At 35.8% G+C, this 17,092-nt stretch overlaps 3 protein-coding genes across 3 annotated transcripts; all 3 read left to right on the top strand.

The window, feature by feature from the left end:
* Positions 1-4,078: 4,078 nt before the first annotated feature.
* On the top strand, positions 4,079-8,168 carry LOC114174270 (LRR receptor-like serine/threonine-protein kinase HSL2). The gene is made up of 2 exons (XM_028059082.1): positions 4,079-7,380; positions 7,458-8,168. Exons 1-2 carry the CDS (start codon positions 4,818-4,820, stop codon positions 7,820-7,822), a joined length of 2,928 nt encoding a protein of 975 aa, XP_027914883.1. The 5' UTR covers positions 4,079-4,817; the 3' UTR covers positions 7,823-8,168.
* Positions 8,169-10,425: 2,257 nt separating this feature from the next.
* On the top strand, positions 10,426-12,706 carry LOC114169430 (tubulin alpha-4 chain-like). The gene is made up of 4 exons (XM_028054573.1): positions 10,426-10,684; positions 11,026-11,260; positions 11,374-11,744; positions 11,832-12,706. Exons 1-4 carry the CDS (start codon positions 10,592-10,594, stop codon positions 12,486-12,488), a joined length of 1,356 nt encoding a protein of 451 aa, XP_027910374.1. The 5' UTR covers positions 10,426-10,591; the 3' UTR covers positions 12,489-12,706.
* A 1,259-nt stretch (positions 12,707-13,965) lies between these two features.
* On the top strand, positions 13,966-16,922 carry LOC114174117. The gene is made up of 4 exons (XM_028058876.1): positions 13,966-14,183; positions 14,620-15,043; positions 15,499-15,704; positions 15,804-16,922. The coding sequence occupies exons 1-4, from the start codon at positions 14,109-14,111 to the stop codon at positions 16,704-16,706; spliced, it is 1,608 nt and encodes a 535-aa protein (XP_027914677.1). The 5' UTR covers positions 13,966-14,108; the 3' UTR covers positions 16,707-16,922.
* The last annotated feature ends 170 nt before the right edge of the window (positions 16,923-17,092 follow it).

Below are 17,092 nucleotides of genomic sequence, written 5' to 3'. Positions count from 1 at the left end.
CTAGATAGATGGATAAAGAAAAAAAGGCAGACAGAATGGAGCCAGGCAGTGGTAGTTTTAGATTTGTGGTTCCCTTTATAACATAGAAAAAAGTTAATAAATTTGGTCCAAATTTCTTTTCTCCTTCTTTTCTTCTTCTGAAGAGGAGGGGAAGCACATAGAAAAAGGCCAACTTTTTTCACTTGGGTTAGGCCATGTGTATCTTCATTATCTATAAGGATATCTCATATTCTGATAACTTAAAATGCTCATTTTGTGAGCTTAGAAATTATTCATATTGTGCCTGTGATTTCTTCGGTTAACTTTTCGTTCATAATGGATTCGAGTTCTTCCTCTTCTTCCTTTCTGTACTTTCTGTTCTGTCGTGAATTATTTGTCCAGAAAATAGCTACTGATTTTAGTTTAAAGCATGGTGATAGGTTTTTTCATCGAACATCTGTCGGAGGAGGAATCCGGTGCAATGAATCAATTATTTCAATGAAATTTCATCCACCCATATTTTGTGGTTCAGATATTTATGCTCTTAATTAGAATGATTATGAATCTTCTTTTAACTTTTTCTATTAATCCACCACTTAGTAAGTATTGAATATGTTTGATATGGTACTTAATCTTTTCGTAATTCCTTGTGGCTGCTTCTGTTCGGATCACAAAGAAATATATATGTGGCAGGCTCGTAAAATTTTCTTCGTTTCTTCATTTTCTGTTCTGGCGAAACAGTTTTCAACTTCTGCTGTTATTTCAGGAACTTCTTCAATCATCAGTTCCTAATTTATTTAAAATTTATTAAAGATGTGAATTGTACACGCGATATTGAACACTTAAAACTAAAGATTCACCTGGAAAACATGTAATGTTATATTACTTTACTCATTTCGCAGAAACTAAAATTTAAAGTCCCGATTTAATATAAAACTGTGAAGCTTGAACGGACTATTATTTGGTTTAATAAATATAATTTATAGTTTGATTATTTTTTATTTCTGAAACTAATATTTTTAAAGTGTTTTTTTGCCATTATTGTGTTCAAGATAATAAGATAAAAGCACAACTCCTTTAACGAATTTGAGATATTACTTATTCAGGAGTTATCGATTAAACTCTTAGCTACATGTTCAGAGAATAAAATCATTTATCAATCATGCTATACTAATTAATTAGTTGATGACAAATTTTTAATATGTATATAATTAGTGAATTAACATTTTCATAATTAAAATAGTGATCACATGAAATATTTTCCGTTTTTAAATTTTGAGTTTGTTTTTTTAATTGAATTTAAAGATGAAATCAATTTGATATATTTATTAAAAACAAACGAACTTTATCGAAACCGAATATGTAAACAACTCATAGTTCAAAGTGTTGTATACCAGACAGATGCTAATTACATATTTTTGTCGAACACAACTTTTATTATTGGTTAAATTTTATCAATAATCATACTTTTTTTAACAAATCTAATTTTCTATTTATAAATTTATTTATACTTTTTAATAAATAAATTTTAGTTAAAACTGGTGGTACTTGCTAGCACTCCTCAAACTTGAAACCAACCAACGACTCAACTACTGCTTCAAATAAACACAAACCTCGATCTGTAGCAAATTTATCAAAGCAAATCTTGCTGAAGCTTCCCTCGTGCTGCACAGATACTAACAAATATTTGAATAGCAGAACATAAATGCTTCAATAAAAGATCATTTCTTTTTTTAATTTGATTGTCGTTAATCTTAAAAGTTAACTCCAACCTTACGTTTTTATGTTCTTGTTAGAAATAAAAATCATTCTTGGGTTATTTCATCATGGTGTATGAGACATTCATAGCATCTTCAATGTTCACTTTGAAATGTTGAGCATCATAGAATACTTCATCTCAAATATCTTATGTATATCTTGAATAACGAGTGTATATCATCATAACAAATATGAATGAAGCGAATAATACTAGTGGTATGCCAAACGCGGTTTTCTTTATGCTTTATTTTTATTTTCAAACCTGAAAATAATTTCCCTATGGTGTTCCTGTACAGTCAAAAGGTGCGGCATTTCCCTCTTTCAATATCCAACTTTTATTTTCGAAATAATATAATATACTCCATTGTAAAATCAATGAGAATGCAGTTTTGGTTAGAATTACGATAAAGTTTTGTTGTACATACGAGTACCTTATTTAATTACTTAGGATGTGAATTAATGCAGTTCACATGTTTTTTTTTTTAACCTTCTCCGGCATCCAATTTGGGTTATGTAGTCCATCAAAATTGGTGTACCCGAGTGAGAAAACATTTTCAGTGAATATAGTTTGAAACGAATATTTAAGATTTGGGTATTTATGCGATTGAACAGAAGTCATTACAGGTCAACATGTGTAGTAGCATTTGTTTCAACGTCGAAACATGACACACACAACACAGCTCTAGAAAAAGTTCAAGAGCTAAAAACCATTTCCAATTGGAGAGGTTAATTAAGGAACCCAATCCAATGACTAAGTGACAACAATATTCCCAATCTTCTTTAACCAAGTCAAAAAAGCTATACCATAAACACAAGATTAGCATGTCTTCTCTTGTCGCTTATGTGCATGATTCTATGTGGCAACAGGGAATCTCATAGCCAATGTCTCTAATTATAAACCACAATATGCTGAAGTAGCTCAACTAATTTGACCTTTTGTTTCGATTACAAGTTATTTTATACACAATTTAACATTAAATATGTCATTTGCTTACAAATGCAATTGCTAGTGCCTCCCTCCCATAGCCAGTAACTAAGAAGTCCATGACATTATGATATATGGCCATGAAACTACAGCTTCATGACGCGTAAATAGAGGTATCTTCTTTTTTTTTCTAGTTCAATGACCAAATGATGTTTTATCACGACTCACAACTAATTCTTTTGCCAACTTGCAAAGGTCACTTTCACCTTATCAAGATTAATAGGGAATTGCACTGACAAGGTGACAATATTCAGCAGTACAACTGTGGAGTCAGCAAATGCATTTATTATACGGTTCATTATTTTGTGATGCTGTATTTGGTGCCAAAGGAACGAACCATCACGAGAACTGGTTAAGTTCTTATACATGCTTGTAGTAATTTCTTGGCTAACAACAAGTAAACCGTGCCACATTTTGTTTGGATGAGACTATTAGTCATTACTTTTTTTTTGTCAGCACATTAGCCATTACGTTAAGTATAACTCGCCTAACTTAATTTAATTGATGCTATAAAGCATAAAATAGTGCTATGATTCAAACTACTAATGAAGTGGAATGGGAAGAAGTGAGGTTCATTAAGTACTAGTATTTCTTTATTTACAATGCCTCTCGGGAATAATATTGTAAGGGGGAAGAAGGTGGGAGACAACTCCTGTCTTGTACCAAATAGCTGATTCTTCACGGCGACGCAGAGCCAGGAGCTACACATTCTTCCCAAACATTAACTTCTGTATTTTAAAATTCCATTTTCAAATCTTTAATAGATCTTATGATGTTTCGAAAATTAACTACAATGCTTAATGTTTATAGTGTCATTTTCCTATCTCAGCAGTGAGGCTTTACTTATTCTCACACCCAAGCCTGTGGTACTGTAGCTACCTACGTGCCAGATTATCAAGCAGTTCTATTCTTAATTAATTTGACTTATTTGAGTGAAAGGTTATAGTGTTTTATTTCGTAACGTTTTGGTAGCTTCTAGGTTATTTTTATGTGACTGAGAACATACCTCAGAGGTTCAATGAACTAACTACTGATACATTCACAGTTCACAGTGATACCTTTATAGGTAAATAGATAGTTTATATCCTGGTTGTGTGGATGATTTTTTGCATAGATTAAAACTGTTGATACGTTATCAAAATCTGAGCATTTAAATAAATATGGTTTTCTAAAATGATAAATTGAGAATCGACTTGTAACAAATTAAATCAGAAGGAATTATTAATTAGTTTATCGTTTCCTTTGTTATCACTTTCTTCTGCGTACCTACTTCACCCCAATGAGGTGGATGTGTATAATTATTATTCCTGTTTCACTCACATTCGATTCTTTCCAAAGTAGTAGTTGTTCTTACAGTAGAATATAGGTGCCGGGTGGAACAAATTCAATTTCTGAATTTTGGAATGTCTGAGTTCTAGGATCAGAAACTCTTATAATTCGTATGGTGCCTTTTTAGTTGCAGTATTCCTGTAGAAGAAAGAGAAAAGAGAATAGGTGTCAAATTGAAATGATGTGATCCACACCAAACTAGTCCAAATAAAATCCAAAGTCTTAAAACACAGTTCTCTTTGGTGATACCAGGAACCTACAACAGTATCATTTATCTGGCTGGTGTCAAAGTGTCATCCACCAGAAAGCGATCCCAAAAGTGATTCTTCTTTCTGGAAGTATGGCTCTGTCCATTGGCAGTGTCCCATGTTCTCCGCTTCAGGTTCGGCGTGCACAGTAAAAGTAGTTCCTTTTTGCCACTTCTCTCACAACTTTGAAAATACGCCAACACGAATCACGTCTCTCATACACAAACGTCCCTTTCCCACTCCACATCCCCTTTCCCTCTCATAATCCTAAAAGATGATACCCTTTTAAATACTTCAACAAAGACACCCGCGTGAGCTCCCTTCAGTCATGTCCGCTTCCCACTTGTCACTATTTGCACGCATGCATGAAGAAGAAGATGAGCTATCACGGGGGGAGGAACCGGTGTGAGACTCGTACCCAACAACAAGGTCGCAAGGTTCCATCAAAAGTTAAGCATTTTCATTTGCTCAGAGCAAATTAAACTCTTCCTTGCTTCGCTCTCTTTGTATTGTTCAACATGCCTCAGCCATTGTTTCTGTTTTTACTTTTATGTACATTGTTCTCAAATGGTTTATCCCAAACGGTTTCCCTCCAAAGAGAGACTCGAATTTTACTTCGGGTTAAGAACACCCAGCTTGAAGACAACAACAAGAGTCTCCATGACTGGGTTCCAAACGCAGACCACAACCCCTGCAACTGGACCGGCATTACCTGCGACGCACAAAACCAATCACTTGTCTCTATTGACCTCTCAGAAATTGGAATCTACGGCGAGTTCCCCTTCGGTTTTTGTCGCATTCACACCCTCCAAAACCTCTCTCTCGGATCCAATTTTCTCTCCAACTCTGTCTCCCCCAACTCCCTGCTCCTCTGTTCCCACCTCCGTCTCTTGAACCTCTCCGACAATGTCTTCGTTGGAGACCTGCCGGAATTCCCGCCGGAGTTTACCGAACTTAGAGTGTTAGACCTTTCGACAAACAACTTCACTGGCAACATTCCGGAGAGTTTTGGACAGATTCCACGTCTGAGAGTGCTCAATTTATGCGGAAACCTTCTGAGCGGAACGATCCCTCCCTTTTTAGGCAACCTCAGTGAGTTAACTCGTTTGGAACTAGCTTATAACACCTTCAAACCAGGACCGTTGCCTCCCCAACTAGGAAACCTCTTTAGTCTTGAAACACTGTTCCTCGCTGGTGTTAACCTCGTAGGGGAAATTCCACCCACTATCGGGAACCTCACCTCGCTCAAAAACTTAGATTTATCTAAAAACGGGTTGTGTGGTAACATCCCAAACAGCATTTCAGGCCTGAAAAACGTTGAACAAATTGAACTATTTGAAAACCAGCTTTCCGGTGAATTACCCCAAGGTTTAGGAAACCTCAGTAGTTTAATGCTCTTGGACCTCTCTCAGAACGGTCTCACCGGGAAACTACCACATGCAATCGCATCTTTGCGTCTCTATTCTCTCAACCTGAATGACAACCTTCTTGGGGGGGAAATTCCTGAAAGTTTAGCTTCAAACCCCAACCTGCAAGAGCTGAAACTCTTCAACAACAGCTTCACCGGGACACTTCCACAAGATCTGGGACAAAACTCCGACATACAGGAATTCGATGTCTCGACGAATGACTTCTTGGGAGAGTTGCCAAAGTACCTCTGCAAGAGAAACAAACTCGAGCGTCTCATCACGTTCGCGAATCGCTTCTCAGGAACGCTCCCTGAGCCATACGGGGAGTGCGATTCTCTTTATTATGTCAGAATCCAGAACAACCAGTTATCAGGCCAGGTGCCTCCCGCTTTTTGGACCCTTACTGGGCTTCAGTTTCTTGAAATGTCCAACAACAGGTTTGAAGGCTCTGTCTCTGCTTCCATCTCTACGGCACTCACCAAACTCATTTTGTCTGGTAACGATTTTTCTGGCAAATTCCCAACGCGAATATGTCAACTCCCTAACCTTCTGGAGATTGACGTCAGCAAGAACCGCTTCACCGGAGAAGTTCCCACGTGCATAACTGGGTTGAAAAAGTTACAGAAACTTAAGATGCAGGAGAACATGTTCATCGGCGAGATACCCAGTAACGTGGCCCTCTGGAACGACATGACAGAGTTGAACCTGTCGTTTAACCGATTCTCCGGTTCAATCCCGCGAGAACTTGGCAGTTTACAGGATTTGACAAACCTTGATCTCGCCAGTAATTCTTTAACGGGGGAGATTCCGGTGGAGTTGACGAACCTCAGATTCAACCAGTTCAACGTTTCTGACAACAATCTTTACGGGGAGGTTCCTTCAGGTTTCAACCGCCAAATGTACTTTTCCAGTCTAGAGGGAAACCCGGGTCTGTGCAGCGGCGTGATCAAAACCCTACCTCCTTGTTCGAAACGCAGGCCGTTTTCTCTGCTTGCGATTGTCGTTTTAGTTGCCTGCGCTTCGCTCCTGGTGGGGTCCATGTTGTGGTACCTGAAGAGCAAGACGCGCGGTAAATCCAAGCAATCGTATATGTCAACCTCGTTTCAGAGGGTTGGGTTCAACGAAGAAGAAATTATTTCAAACTTAACCCGGGAGAACGTGATTGGAGCAGGGAGTTCGGGTCGGGTATATAGGGTGAGGCTGAAGACGGGGCAGACGGTGGCAGTGAAGAAGCTGTTCGGCGGTGTGCATAAGTCTGACACCGAATTGGTGTTCAGGGCGGAGATTGAGACGTTGGGTAGGATTCGGCATGCCAATATCGTGAAACTGTTGTTTAGTTGCAGTGGTGATGAGTTTAGGGTATTGGTGTATGAGTACATGGAGAAGGGGAGCTTAGGGGATGCGTTGCATGGTGAGGAAATGTGTGGGGAGTTGAAGGAGTGGTCGAGAAGGTTTGCAATTGCGGTGGGTGCGGCTAAGGGGTTGGCTTATTTGCACCATGATTGTGTGCCGCCAATTGTTCACAGGGACGTGAAGAGTAATAACATTTTGCTGGACCACGAGTTTGTGCCAAGAGTCGCAGACTTTGGCCTCGCTAAGACATTGCAGCTTGAGACAACCCAGGATGCTGTTATGTCCAAGGTTGCTGGATCATATGGCTACATTGCTCCAGGTCAGTGTTATTTTGTTTTTCCCTATATGAACACAAGGTTTAAGAAACTATATCTCTAACTATCTGATCTTTTTTAGAGTATGGTTATACAATGAAAGTGAACGAGAAGAGCGATGTGTATAGTTTTGGCGTTGTGCTGATGGAATTGATCACCGGGAAGAGGCCAAATGACTGTTCATTTGGTGAGAACAAGGACCTAGTGAAATGGATGACTGAGATTGTTTTGTCACCGTCTTCTGAAAGAGGAAGTGGCAATGTGGGAGGTGGTAAAGATGCTATTATGACCAAGATTGTGGACCCAAGATTGAACCCAAGCACTTGTGACTATGGAGAGGTCGAGAAGGTTTTAAATGTGGCCCTACTCTGCACCTCGGCGTTTCCCATTAATAGACCGTCGATGAGAAGGGTGGTTGAATTGCTGAAGGACCATAAACTGCCATGATAGTGTGTTGAGCTTCACAGGCTCTGTCCACAAAAGGTCCCAACTTTTGCATTGGGTTTTGTCAATTGTCACCACAAGAAAGAAAGCGATTGATGTCTCTGTATGCATGAAGTCTTATTTAGGAGGAAATTTTGAGCATATATATTTTTTAAGATTTAATGGCTAAGGAGTAATTTTTAGTTACTCGTTGAATGAAAATGTATATATTGTATTTTTTTTTGTCAAAAGTAAATCTTTTTGTGTATACGATGGCTCTGAATCCTTTCTTTGGTCAAAGTAAGAGGATGCAGGGAATTGGAGATTCAAGTCACAACCATAATGCCCTATAAAGAAATACCTTCGTGCACTCTTTAGCATCATATATTTGCTATGATCTTACTTTTTTCTGTATGCTTTATGAAAATACATCATATATTTAGGTATTATTATCACAAATAAATTTGGATCTTCAACTGTTATTCAAACTCATCCTAAAGAAATATTTTCATAGTAGTCTGCCTCCTAAATTTATTTGTTTAAACATTATTGTTTTGTTTGACAATTCAAAAAAACTTATTTTTACTTCTTTTTTTTATTTGAAGAATTTTTTCTTGGACAAAATTTTTCATTATTTCTTAAGTTTTACTCTTTCAATATTTACTAAAAGTGTTTTTTTTTTTCATAATCTTCATTGTATATTTTTTAAGATTTACGTTTGAATATTTGTATTTTTTTTTTTGTATTTTATTCGTCGTTATTTATTTATTAACACATGAGAATGTCTTAATTTTAAATATTCAAACTCATAAACAATTTTTTTATTAAGAAATTAAAAAAAATCTTTATAGTTCTTTTTAGTCTTTAATTTCGTTTTTCACGAAGAATTTTTATTTAGTTACTTTTTTTTTCTTATAATTCAATTCATTTAATATTTGTCAAGTTCAGTCAAATTAAATAATTAATAATGACTTTAGTGTACATACTATAAGTAAACATTTTAACGTAAATAATAATTAATAAATTTAATATAAATATAATATATTATTAATTTGATTTAGTGTAATTTTACGTGGTTTCACACTAATAATGAATTAATCCCTAATTCAAAAAACAATAGAAACTTATTACATATTTTCAATTTCAAATGTGTCTTTGTACCTTTTCTTAATTCTCTTTCCATTTCATGTATGAAATTTAGATATCAATTAAATTTAAGGCTATTACTGATATTATTCTTTATTGTATTATTATAACATTTGTTTATATCGTTCTTTGAAACATGAATATAGATGAGGAGTCTTTGCAAGAAAGATTCATTCAAGTCATTAAGATTAATTATTGTCTTTGATACTATTGACATGGTCTTTAAGAAGAGTTTATTAAGAAAATAAACAACACTAATCAGATATTAAATTTATGAGTTTTAATTCTTATAAAGTATTTAATTTTCTTATTTCTATTTAAGACTTAAACTCATAGATAAATTCCAATACCAACTATATTATTGTAAGTTTATATAAGTATAAGTTTGGATTTGAGTTTAAAGTAACTAGTGTATTTATAGTTATGTTTTTTTTTTTTATTGTTGAAGCTCGAACAACTTTGGTTTCATGTTTATTTAAAATATTATTTAATATATATAGATCTTGTTTTTATGATTCTATAAATCACTTATACAATAGTGTCAAAATTTTATAAATATTTTTTTTATAAAAGTAAACTTACTCCAGATATTCTCAACAATATATATTATAGAAATTTTCTTACATAATTTTTTTAAATATTCTTTTAATTTAAATTAAATTTTAATTTAAAGATTTGTGTCTCTTCTCCATGAGAAAGTTTGTAAAAGAAACAAGTTCTGGTAATTAAAATTTATGTTTGAATATTTATTGAAGATAAGTACTAGATAAAGTTGAGAGTTGGAGTAGCTTATTGTTGGTGTGTTGGCAGGAAAATGTATATTTTGTTTTATAGGGCGAAATTGTTTTCCTATTTCCCTCCCTAAAAGGCCGAATCTTTCTTCCGCTTCTTTCCCTTTCCCTCAAGAAGGCTTGGTTTTCAAGCAAGGGTGATTCCAATACAAAAAGCTGCCCATCCAATTGCCCGAAAATAAAAATAAAAAGAAACTCTTTTACACATTTCACACCCTTGTAAGCCTACACTTTGTTATGGCTTTATAAAATTCTTTATGCTATAAATATCTGTATAATTATCTTATATCTTTATGTGTATCTCTCTTAAATTATTTTATTTAAACTTTTAATTAATTTGAAAGTTGCAACACTATTTGTCCGTTGGTTTTGTATTATATAAATACAAAAACATGATTGGATTTAAAAATTGACTCGGTTACAGTGACCATTATAGGTTACAACCCATTCAAATGGTATAACCCGAAATAAATAAATAGTAATAAAAGTGAGTCTTAATTTGGAAAGAAGGATACCTTACGTTGCACAGAAGGTATCCACGTGGAGGGTGATGAGTCACGGAGCGCGTGAACAGGAAGCAGGAGGGTAAAATCGGAAACAGAAAAGTTTGAGTTCACGTTCCCCACTGGGTAGCATAAAAAGAAACAACTTAACCGTGGTTAAAGTTTAAACCTCCACTTACCCTCTTGAGTTTAATAAAGTTCTAGACTTCAACATCTATAAAAGAGAGAAAAAAAACCCAAACCAGAAAAACGGATCATTCTGCCACAAACTAGAGGGAGTGGCGTCTTCATAAACGCTAACCTCTGCATTCTTCTCCTTCTTCTCGTACCTTCCATTTTCATCTCTGAGAAAAATGAGAGAGTGCATTTCCATCCACATTGGCCAGGCTGGCATTCAGGTCGGAAATGCTTGCTGGGAGCTCTATTGCCTCGAGCATGGCATTCAGGTAATCCAACTGCTTTTATCCAGTTTCGCCTTCCTCATAAATTCAAGATCCGTTTCGGATATTTCAAATCCAACAACACATTATAAAACGTTCCTTTTTTTAGTTATTTTGTAATTCGAATTCCTTGTTTATGACCAATTGCGTGTGGATCCACTTTGATCTTAACATTTTTCCATGCACGATCAATGGCAATAGCTAAGAAATCGTCTTAAAAAAAATTGAAATCTACGCATGTTCATTGTAGCCAATGTTGAATTTGTTGAGTGTGCAATATGCGAAGAAGTTATTTGGTTGGAATGGGTGGGTGTTGAGCGTTGTTGTGTGGTGTGGTGTTTTATTAGGCTGATGGGCATATGCCGAGCGATAAGACGAAAGGTGGAGGTGACGATGCTTTCAACACCTTCTTCAGCGAGACTGGTGCAGGAAAGCACGTGCCTCGTGCAGTTTTTGTAGATCTTGAGCCCACTGTCATTGATGAAGTTAGGACCGGCGCATACCGCCAATTGTTCCACCCTGAGCAGCTTATCAGTGGAAAGGAGGATGCAGCAAACAACTTCGCTCGTGGCCACTACACCAGTACTCTTTCTTTCCCCCTTTTTCGCGCATTTCACAATATATGCTGTGCATTCTCTTCCATTTTGTAATTACTAATAACATGTTATTTTTCTTACGGTAATCTCTTGAATCAGTTGGGAAAGAGATAGTTGATCTTTGCTTGGACCGCATCAGAAAGCTTGCGGACAACTGCACTGGTCTTCAGGGTTTTCTGGTTTTCAATGCTGTGGGTGGTGGCACTGGTTCTGGTCTTGGTTCCCTTCTCTTGGAACGACTTTCTGTGGATTACGGCAAGAAATCCAAGCTGGGTTTCACTGTCTATCCTTCTCCACAAGTTTCAACCTCTGTTGTTGAGCCTTACAACAGCGTCCTCTCCACGCATTCCCTTTTGGAGCACACCGATGTTGCTGTGCTACTTGACAATGAAGCCATTTACGATATTTGCAGGCGTTCCCTTGACATTGAGAAACCCACATACACTAACCTTAACCGTTTAGTTTCTCAGGTTTGTGTGCTGTTCAACACAAACATTTCAGTGGAAGTAAAAATTCTGATTTTATATCATTTTATATCATCATGATAATGTTTTCAGGTGATATCATCACTGACTGCATCTCTGAGATTTGATGGTGCTCTTAATGTGGATGTTACCGAGTTTCAGACTAACCTGGTACCATATCCCAGGATTCACTTCATGCTTTCATCCTATGCTCCTGTGATTTCAGCGGCAAAAGCATACCATGAGCAGCTTTCAGTTGCAGAGATCACAAACAGCGCGTTTGAGCCGTCCTCTATGATGGCCAAGTGCGACCCTCGACACGGCAAGTACATGGCCTGTTGTCTGATGTACAGAGGCGATGTGGTCCCTAAAGATGTGAATGCAGCTGTAGCTACTATTAAGACCAAGCGCACTATTCAATTTGTTGATTGGTGTCCCACTGGGTTCAAGTGCGGCATCAATTATCAGCCTCCAACTGTTGTTCCAGGGGGAGATCTTGCCCAGGTGCAGAGAGCAGTGTGCATGATCTCTAACTCCACCAGTGTTGCTGAGGTTTTCTCACGCATTGATCACAAATTTGACCTTATGTATGCTAAAAGGGCGTTTGTGCACTGGTACGTTGGTGAGGGCATGGAAGAGGGTGAGTTCTCCGAGGCTCGTGAAGATCTTGCTGCCCTTGAGAAGGATTACGAGGAGGTCGGTGCAGAGCCTGGGGAAGGCGAAGAAGGCGAGGAAGGGGATGAGTATTGATTACCAACTTTGTATGTCATTACTTTTTATTTATGTTTGTTTTCGTGCTTGGTTTCTTTTATGTACTTTCCTTAGTTTTGCTTTCTAAGTTGTTTGCATATGTTGTTTCCATGTGATTGTCCTTGCTCTGGTCCACCACAAAACAACTTCAATGATATGATCGTGGCTCTGTTAGAATTGAAAACTTCATTGGTATCGACGCAATCTTTTCTTCAATATGTTTAGTTTGGTATTATGTTTGGACGTCACTCATGATACTTTCTTTATCGACAAAGTGGAGATATATGTAAAATACTAAAATTTTATACACCAATTTGATACTACTTAGATTTTAACCTACAATTATATTAATTTAACTAAAATACTATACCGACTAACCAAAATGTTGTAGTTTTGCAAATAAAAATTGTATAATGTATTTCACATAATCAAAGTGATAATTGATTTTTTATGTTATCACGAGATCAATAATAATTATGGAAGTTTCCAAAATCTTTTTAATGATTGTAATGTTTGGGTGTGTTACATATATTTATTCAGATGTGAAATTAACCAAATAGGTCTACTCCACATCCACGTGAAAAGGTATATTTGTCATTTTTCTTGTTTATATGGACTAAAAAATTGAGTTTACGGGCAACATTAAATATACTTTTCAAAGTTCCATTCTCTAGTTATTTACATCAAAGATCAAATTCCTTTTATTTAATATTTAAGTTTAATTAAAGTATATATATTTTTAATTAAATAAGTATTAATTTTTTTAATTATTAATTTTTTATATTTTTAATTGAATCTGTATTATTATTTTTTGTTAATTGAGTATCGTAAATTTTTATTTTTTTTAATTTAATCTGTATCTAAATATGAGAATCTAGTTCACCCCAATTATAGTCAAATTAAGTGTATGGATATTTCAAAAATTGAATCTTCAATAATGACTAATTAAAAATTGAGTTCAAATTCTGAATTTTTCGGTATTATTTCGACGCTAAACATTAAAAATATATTATATTAATATTTAAAAAAAATTCAAAATATTTTAAAATTTTAAAATCATTGACCATCAACTTATTTTAAAAATACAGCAAAAAAAACAATAAAAAAAAATCAGCAAAGAATATAAATTTTTAAAAATTATTGATGTTGAAGAGTTTTGCATTAAATCTTAACCGTGTAGAAGTAAAGTATGATATTTTTAATGACATTTATCATCATTATTTAAACTACAATATTTATTTTAAACTCATTTAATTAGTTTTAATTATTATACTTAAACAATGTCTTGAAAATAAACAGTAGTACAAATACAAATGCAATTGTGTGACATTGCAGGCCAGAAAGGGAGACAAAATTCGATCAACCCATGTATAGTCACAGTAAATTCTCCTCTTTTTTTTTTTTTTTTTTACATGGTTTGGTAAATAAAAACTAGTCTTCAGTCAACCCAAGAACTGAGAGAGAGCAGAGAGAGAAAAAGGTGTGAAAACTCATGCGGGTTCTCCCAGGTAAGTAGTTCAAGAAAACTGAAGGTTTTCGTCTCCAAATCATATTTACAGCTTTAACCTAGGAAATCCTTGCATTGCCGGTTCTAGGTTATTATTTTTTTTATTAGAGCCTATGGATAAAAGAAAGAAGAACAAGACACTAGCTTTCGTTTGTAATCAAGAATCTCACACAAATGATGAAACTCAGGTATGGAACTCTCCTATCTCTCACTTCTACCAAACTAACCAATCTTTGCCTTTACAAAATCATCTTCTTGTGAACAATGTTTTATTTTTGTTCGTTTTTTTTTCTTCCTGCTCTGTATGGCTGAGTTCTTTGTTACTGCCGCCACAGAATAACAGACAAAAAATGAATGTCAGTCATACGTAGGGAAACTAATGAATTTTTAAGTAAAGGAATTAAAGATTAATTCTTTATTTTTAAATACTCACTTGAATTTTGTATGTTTGACAAAAGAAATTGTATTATCCACTTTTCTTCCATCTTGGGTATCTTAGGGTAATCATCTAGAGAAGGAACACGAATACCTCGTATGTGAAGAAATATAACATGTATGTATTTCGATTTTGTGTTGTTGAAATACTCCTGCTGAATTTATTTAGATGAATATGATTATTAACAGACCAAGCAACAGAATGCACAACCAAATGTGAATGTTGTTCCGAATGCCAAAATTAGCAGTTCCTCAACTTCACTGGAGAACACACCTAACTCAAATCAGCAACAACAGGCTTCAATTGTTCAACAGCCCCACACTCCTCAAAGTGCCACAGAACAGTTCTTTGCAATGCACTTCGCCACCCAAGCATCAGCACCTGGTGGTGCCCCAAATCAATGGCAGCAGTTTCCACACTTATTTGCCCAGTCAACGTCACCCTTTTGGCAATCTCATCCACCCACCGCCGTGGCTGGCCCATTACTTGGAGCAAATGCCCCTACCATCTATTACCCATTCACTGATCCTGGCATTCCAGCAGCATCTTCCTCAACAACACAGACACTACCTCCTAGTATGTGTTACAATTACCCATGTCCTGTCTTTCCATGTAAGTATGCAACTTTTACTCTTCACATGGCATGTAGTACTTTACACAACAGTTATTTTAGAGTTGAAACTGACACATATGTAAGTATATGAGCATGGTGAATTTTACTACTTGATAGTACACAGTCTTCTATATTATTGTCATCTAGAAAGCAAGAATATAACAAACTTAACAGGACTATAATATAATGGCATAAAACAATATAATGAAGAGCATGGGTCAATGTATACATCTAGACATTTCAAATACTATACTATAATTTGTATAATTATTGTGGTGTTCTCATTTGATTTGGTTTACAAGTTTAAAAGCTATATGGACAATTATTGAATTGTTCAACATGGATGAGTCCGGAACATGATCAGTATTTTGCTTTTGAAGTGTCTGCTTCCTTCATTGTCAATGCCAGGAACAGAATTTAAGCAAAAACATAAAGTTTGATACGATGTTTACAGGTTATTGGGGTCCATCTTCTTACATGACTCAGTTGTACCAAATGCAGCATCCTTATGCTCACAGTTTTCCTGGTGCACTTAACTTTTCTTCAGCAACACCGAAGGTGCCAAGTTGCTCAGCTTCTGGAGAGCATTCTTCTAAAATAGGAAATATCAAACCGCCTTCAGAAATTTCTCTGAAGTACCAACAACTTTGGGAAGCTGAGGTGAGTACTTCTCCCCATGTCACACTCAAATTGTGATCATTATGACTTCTAGTGCCTTGAGTCTCTTGACTACAGACATGAACAACTTCTTTCTCACAGAAAGCGGAGAATGCCAAGCTGCGGAGAGTGACAGATAAATTGCTAGCTGAAGTTTCTGGTTACAAGGATAAGCTAAAGAATCTTCAAGAAGAAGTCTCCTCATTCAAACAGAAAGCAGAACTGACCTTTAAACAAGTTATGGGAACAGTGTCTGCAGGAGCAACTCAACCTTTGAAGAAGAGAGGGAGACCTCCTAATCGATCGTTGGCCTCAGCCGATGCATTAAACGAGTCTTACCTCCCTGCTGGTGGTAAAAGGCCTTCAACGTGTAACTCTCTGTCTCAGAATAAATCACCCTTTGAAAAAGTTAAACCCATCTTTGAAAAAGTCATTCTTAAAAAGGTGGAAAACAAAGAAATAACTACTCGTTTCACGGCTACAATGGCACAGCAGGAAAACAATGTAAACATCTTAAATAGTGTAAAAGATGTGAGCTGCAACACCCAGATTAATCAGATTTACCCAACCAAGTCTACATGTCAAGGTCATGTTCATCAGGAATCTAAGGGAGTCCAGGCATGTGGAATTCGAGTACATGTTAAATTTGGAAAGGATAAAGACTTGAGACCCTCAGAACCAGATAAAGTGTTGAACCATGACAAGAGTGTTTCATCTAAAAAATCTATTGGAAATACAGGAAACGGGAATATTGGGTTGAATTCTGGCAAACATTTGGTAGACACTACAATGGATGTATTAGATGGCATTTTCATCCAACACGGACGGAACATAGCTCCTGGATGGAGTTTGAGTCCTTTGAGATTTGCAGAGGAGGAGGATGTTTCAGAATATATTGAAGGATCAGCTAAAGATGAAAATGAGATCATGGTGGATGACGCTAGCTCCTCTGCTGAAGAAATTGGTGGAACAAAAGACTTAGGTGGTTGGTTGCCCCATGAGTAAATGCCTTTGCAACTAGTCCAAAAGCTATGTTACCTTAACAGATGGCAATAGTGTTTTGTGAAGAAATGTCTTGCTTCTACTTCCTTAACAGTAGAGTTTTTTGATTATGCGATAACTCTGATCAATTGGGATAATCATCCAGTTAGGTGAAGAGTCACCAAATTGCCCAGATTTTTTGTATGAATTACAAAGCAGTATGTAGATTTTTTTTGTTAATATTTTGCCATTTCATTTCAGGGAATTACAAGTGGTTTATCCTTAATGAATCACTTGTTTATACGATTTTGGTAAAAGAAACATTGCAGTTATATTATAATATAATATATATGAAAGTTAATACAACACCAAAACTGAAATACATATGAAATATCATGTTATTTTATTCA

Source organism: Vigna unguiculata, chromosome 2, assembly GCF_004118075.2.
Source record: "Vigna unguiculata cultivar IT97K-499-35 chromosome 2, ASM411807v1, whole genome shotgun sequence".
NCBI lineage: Eukaryota > Viridiplantae > Streptophyta > Magnoliopsida > Fabales > Fabaceae > Vigna > Vigna unguiculata.
This window is presented reverse-complemented; position numbering and strand designations above follow the sequence as displayed.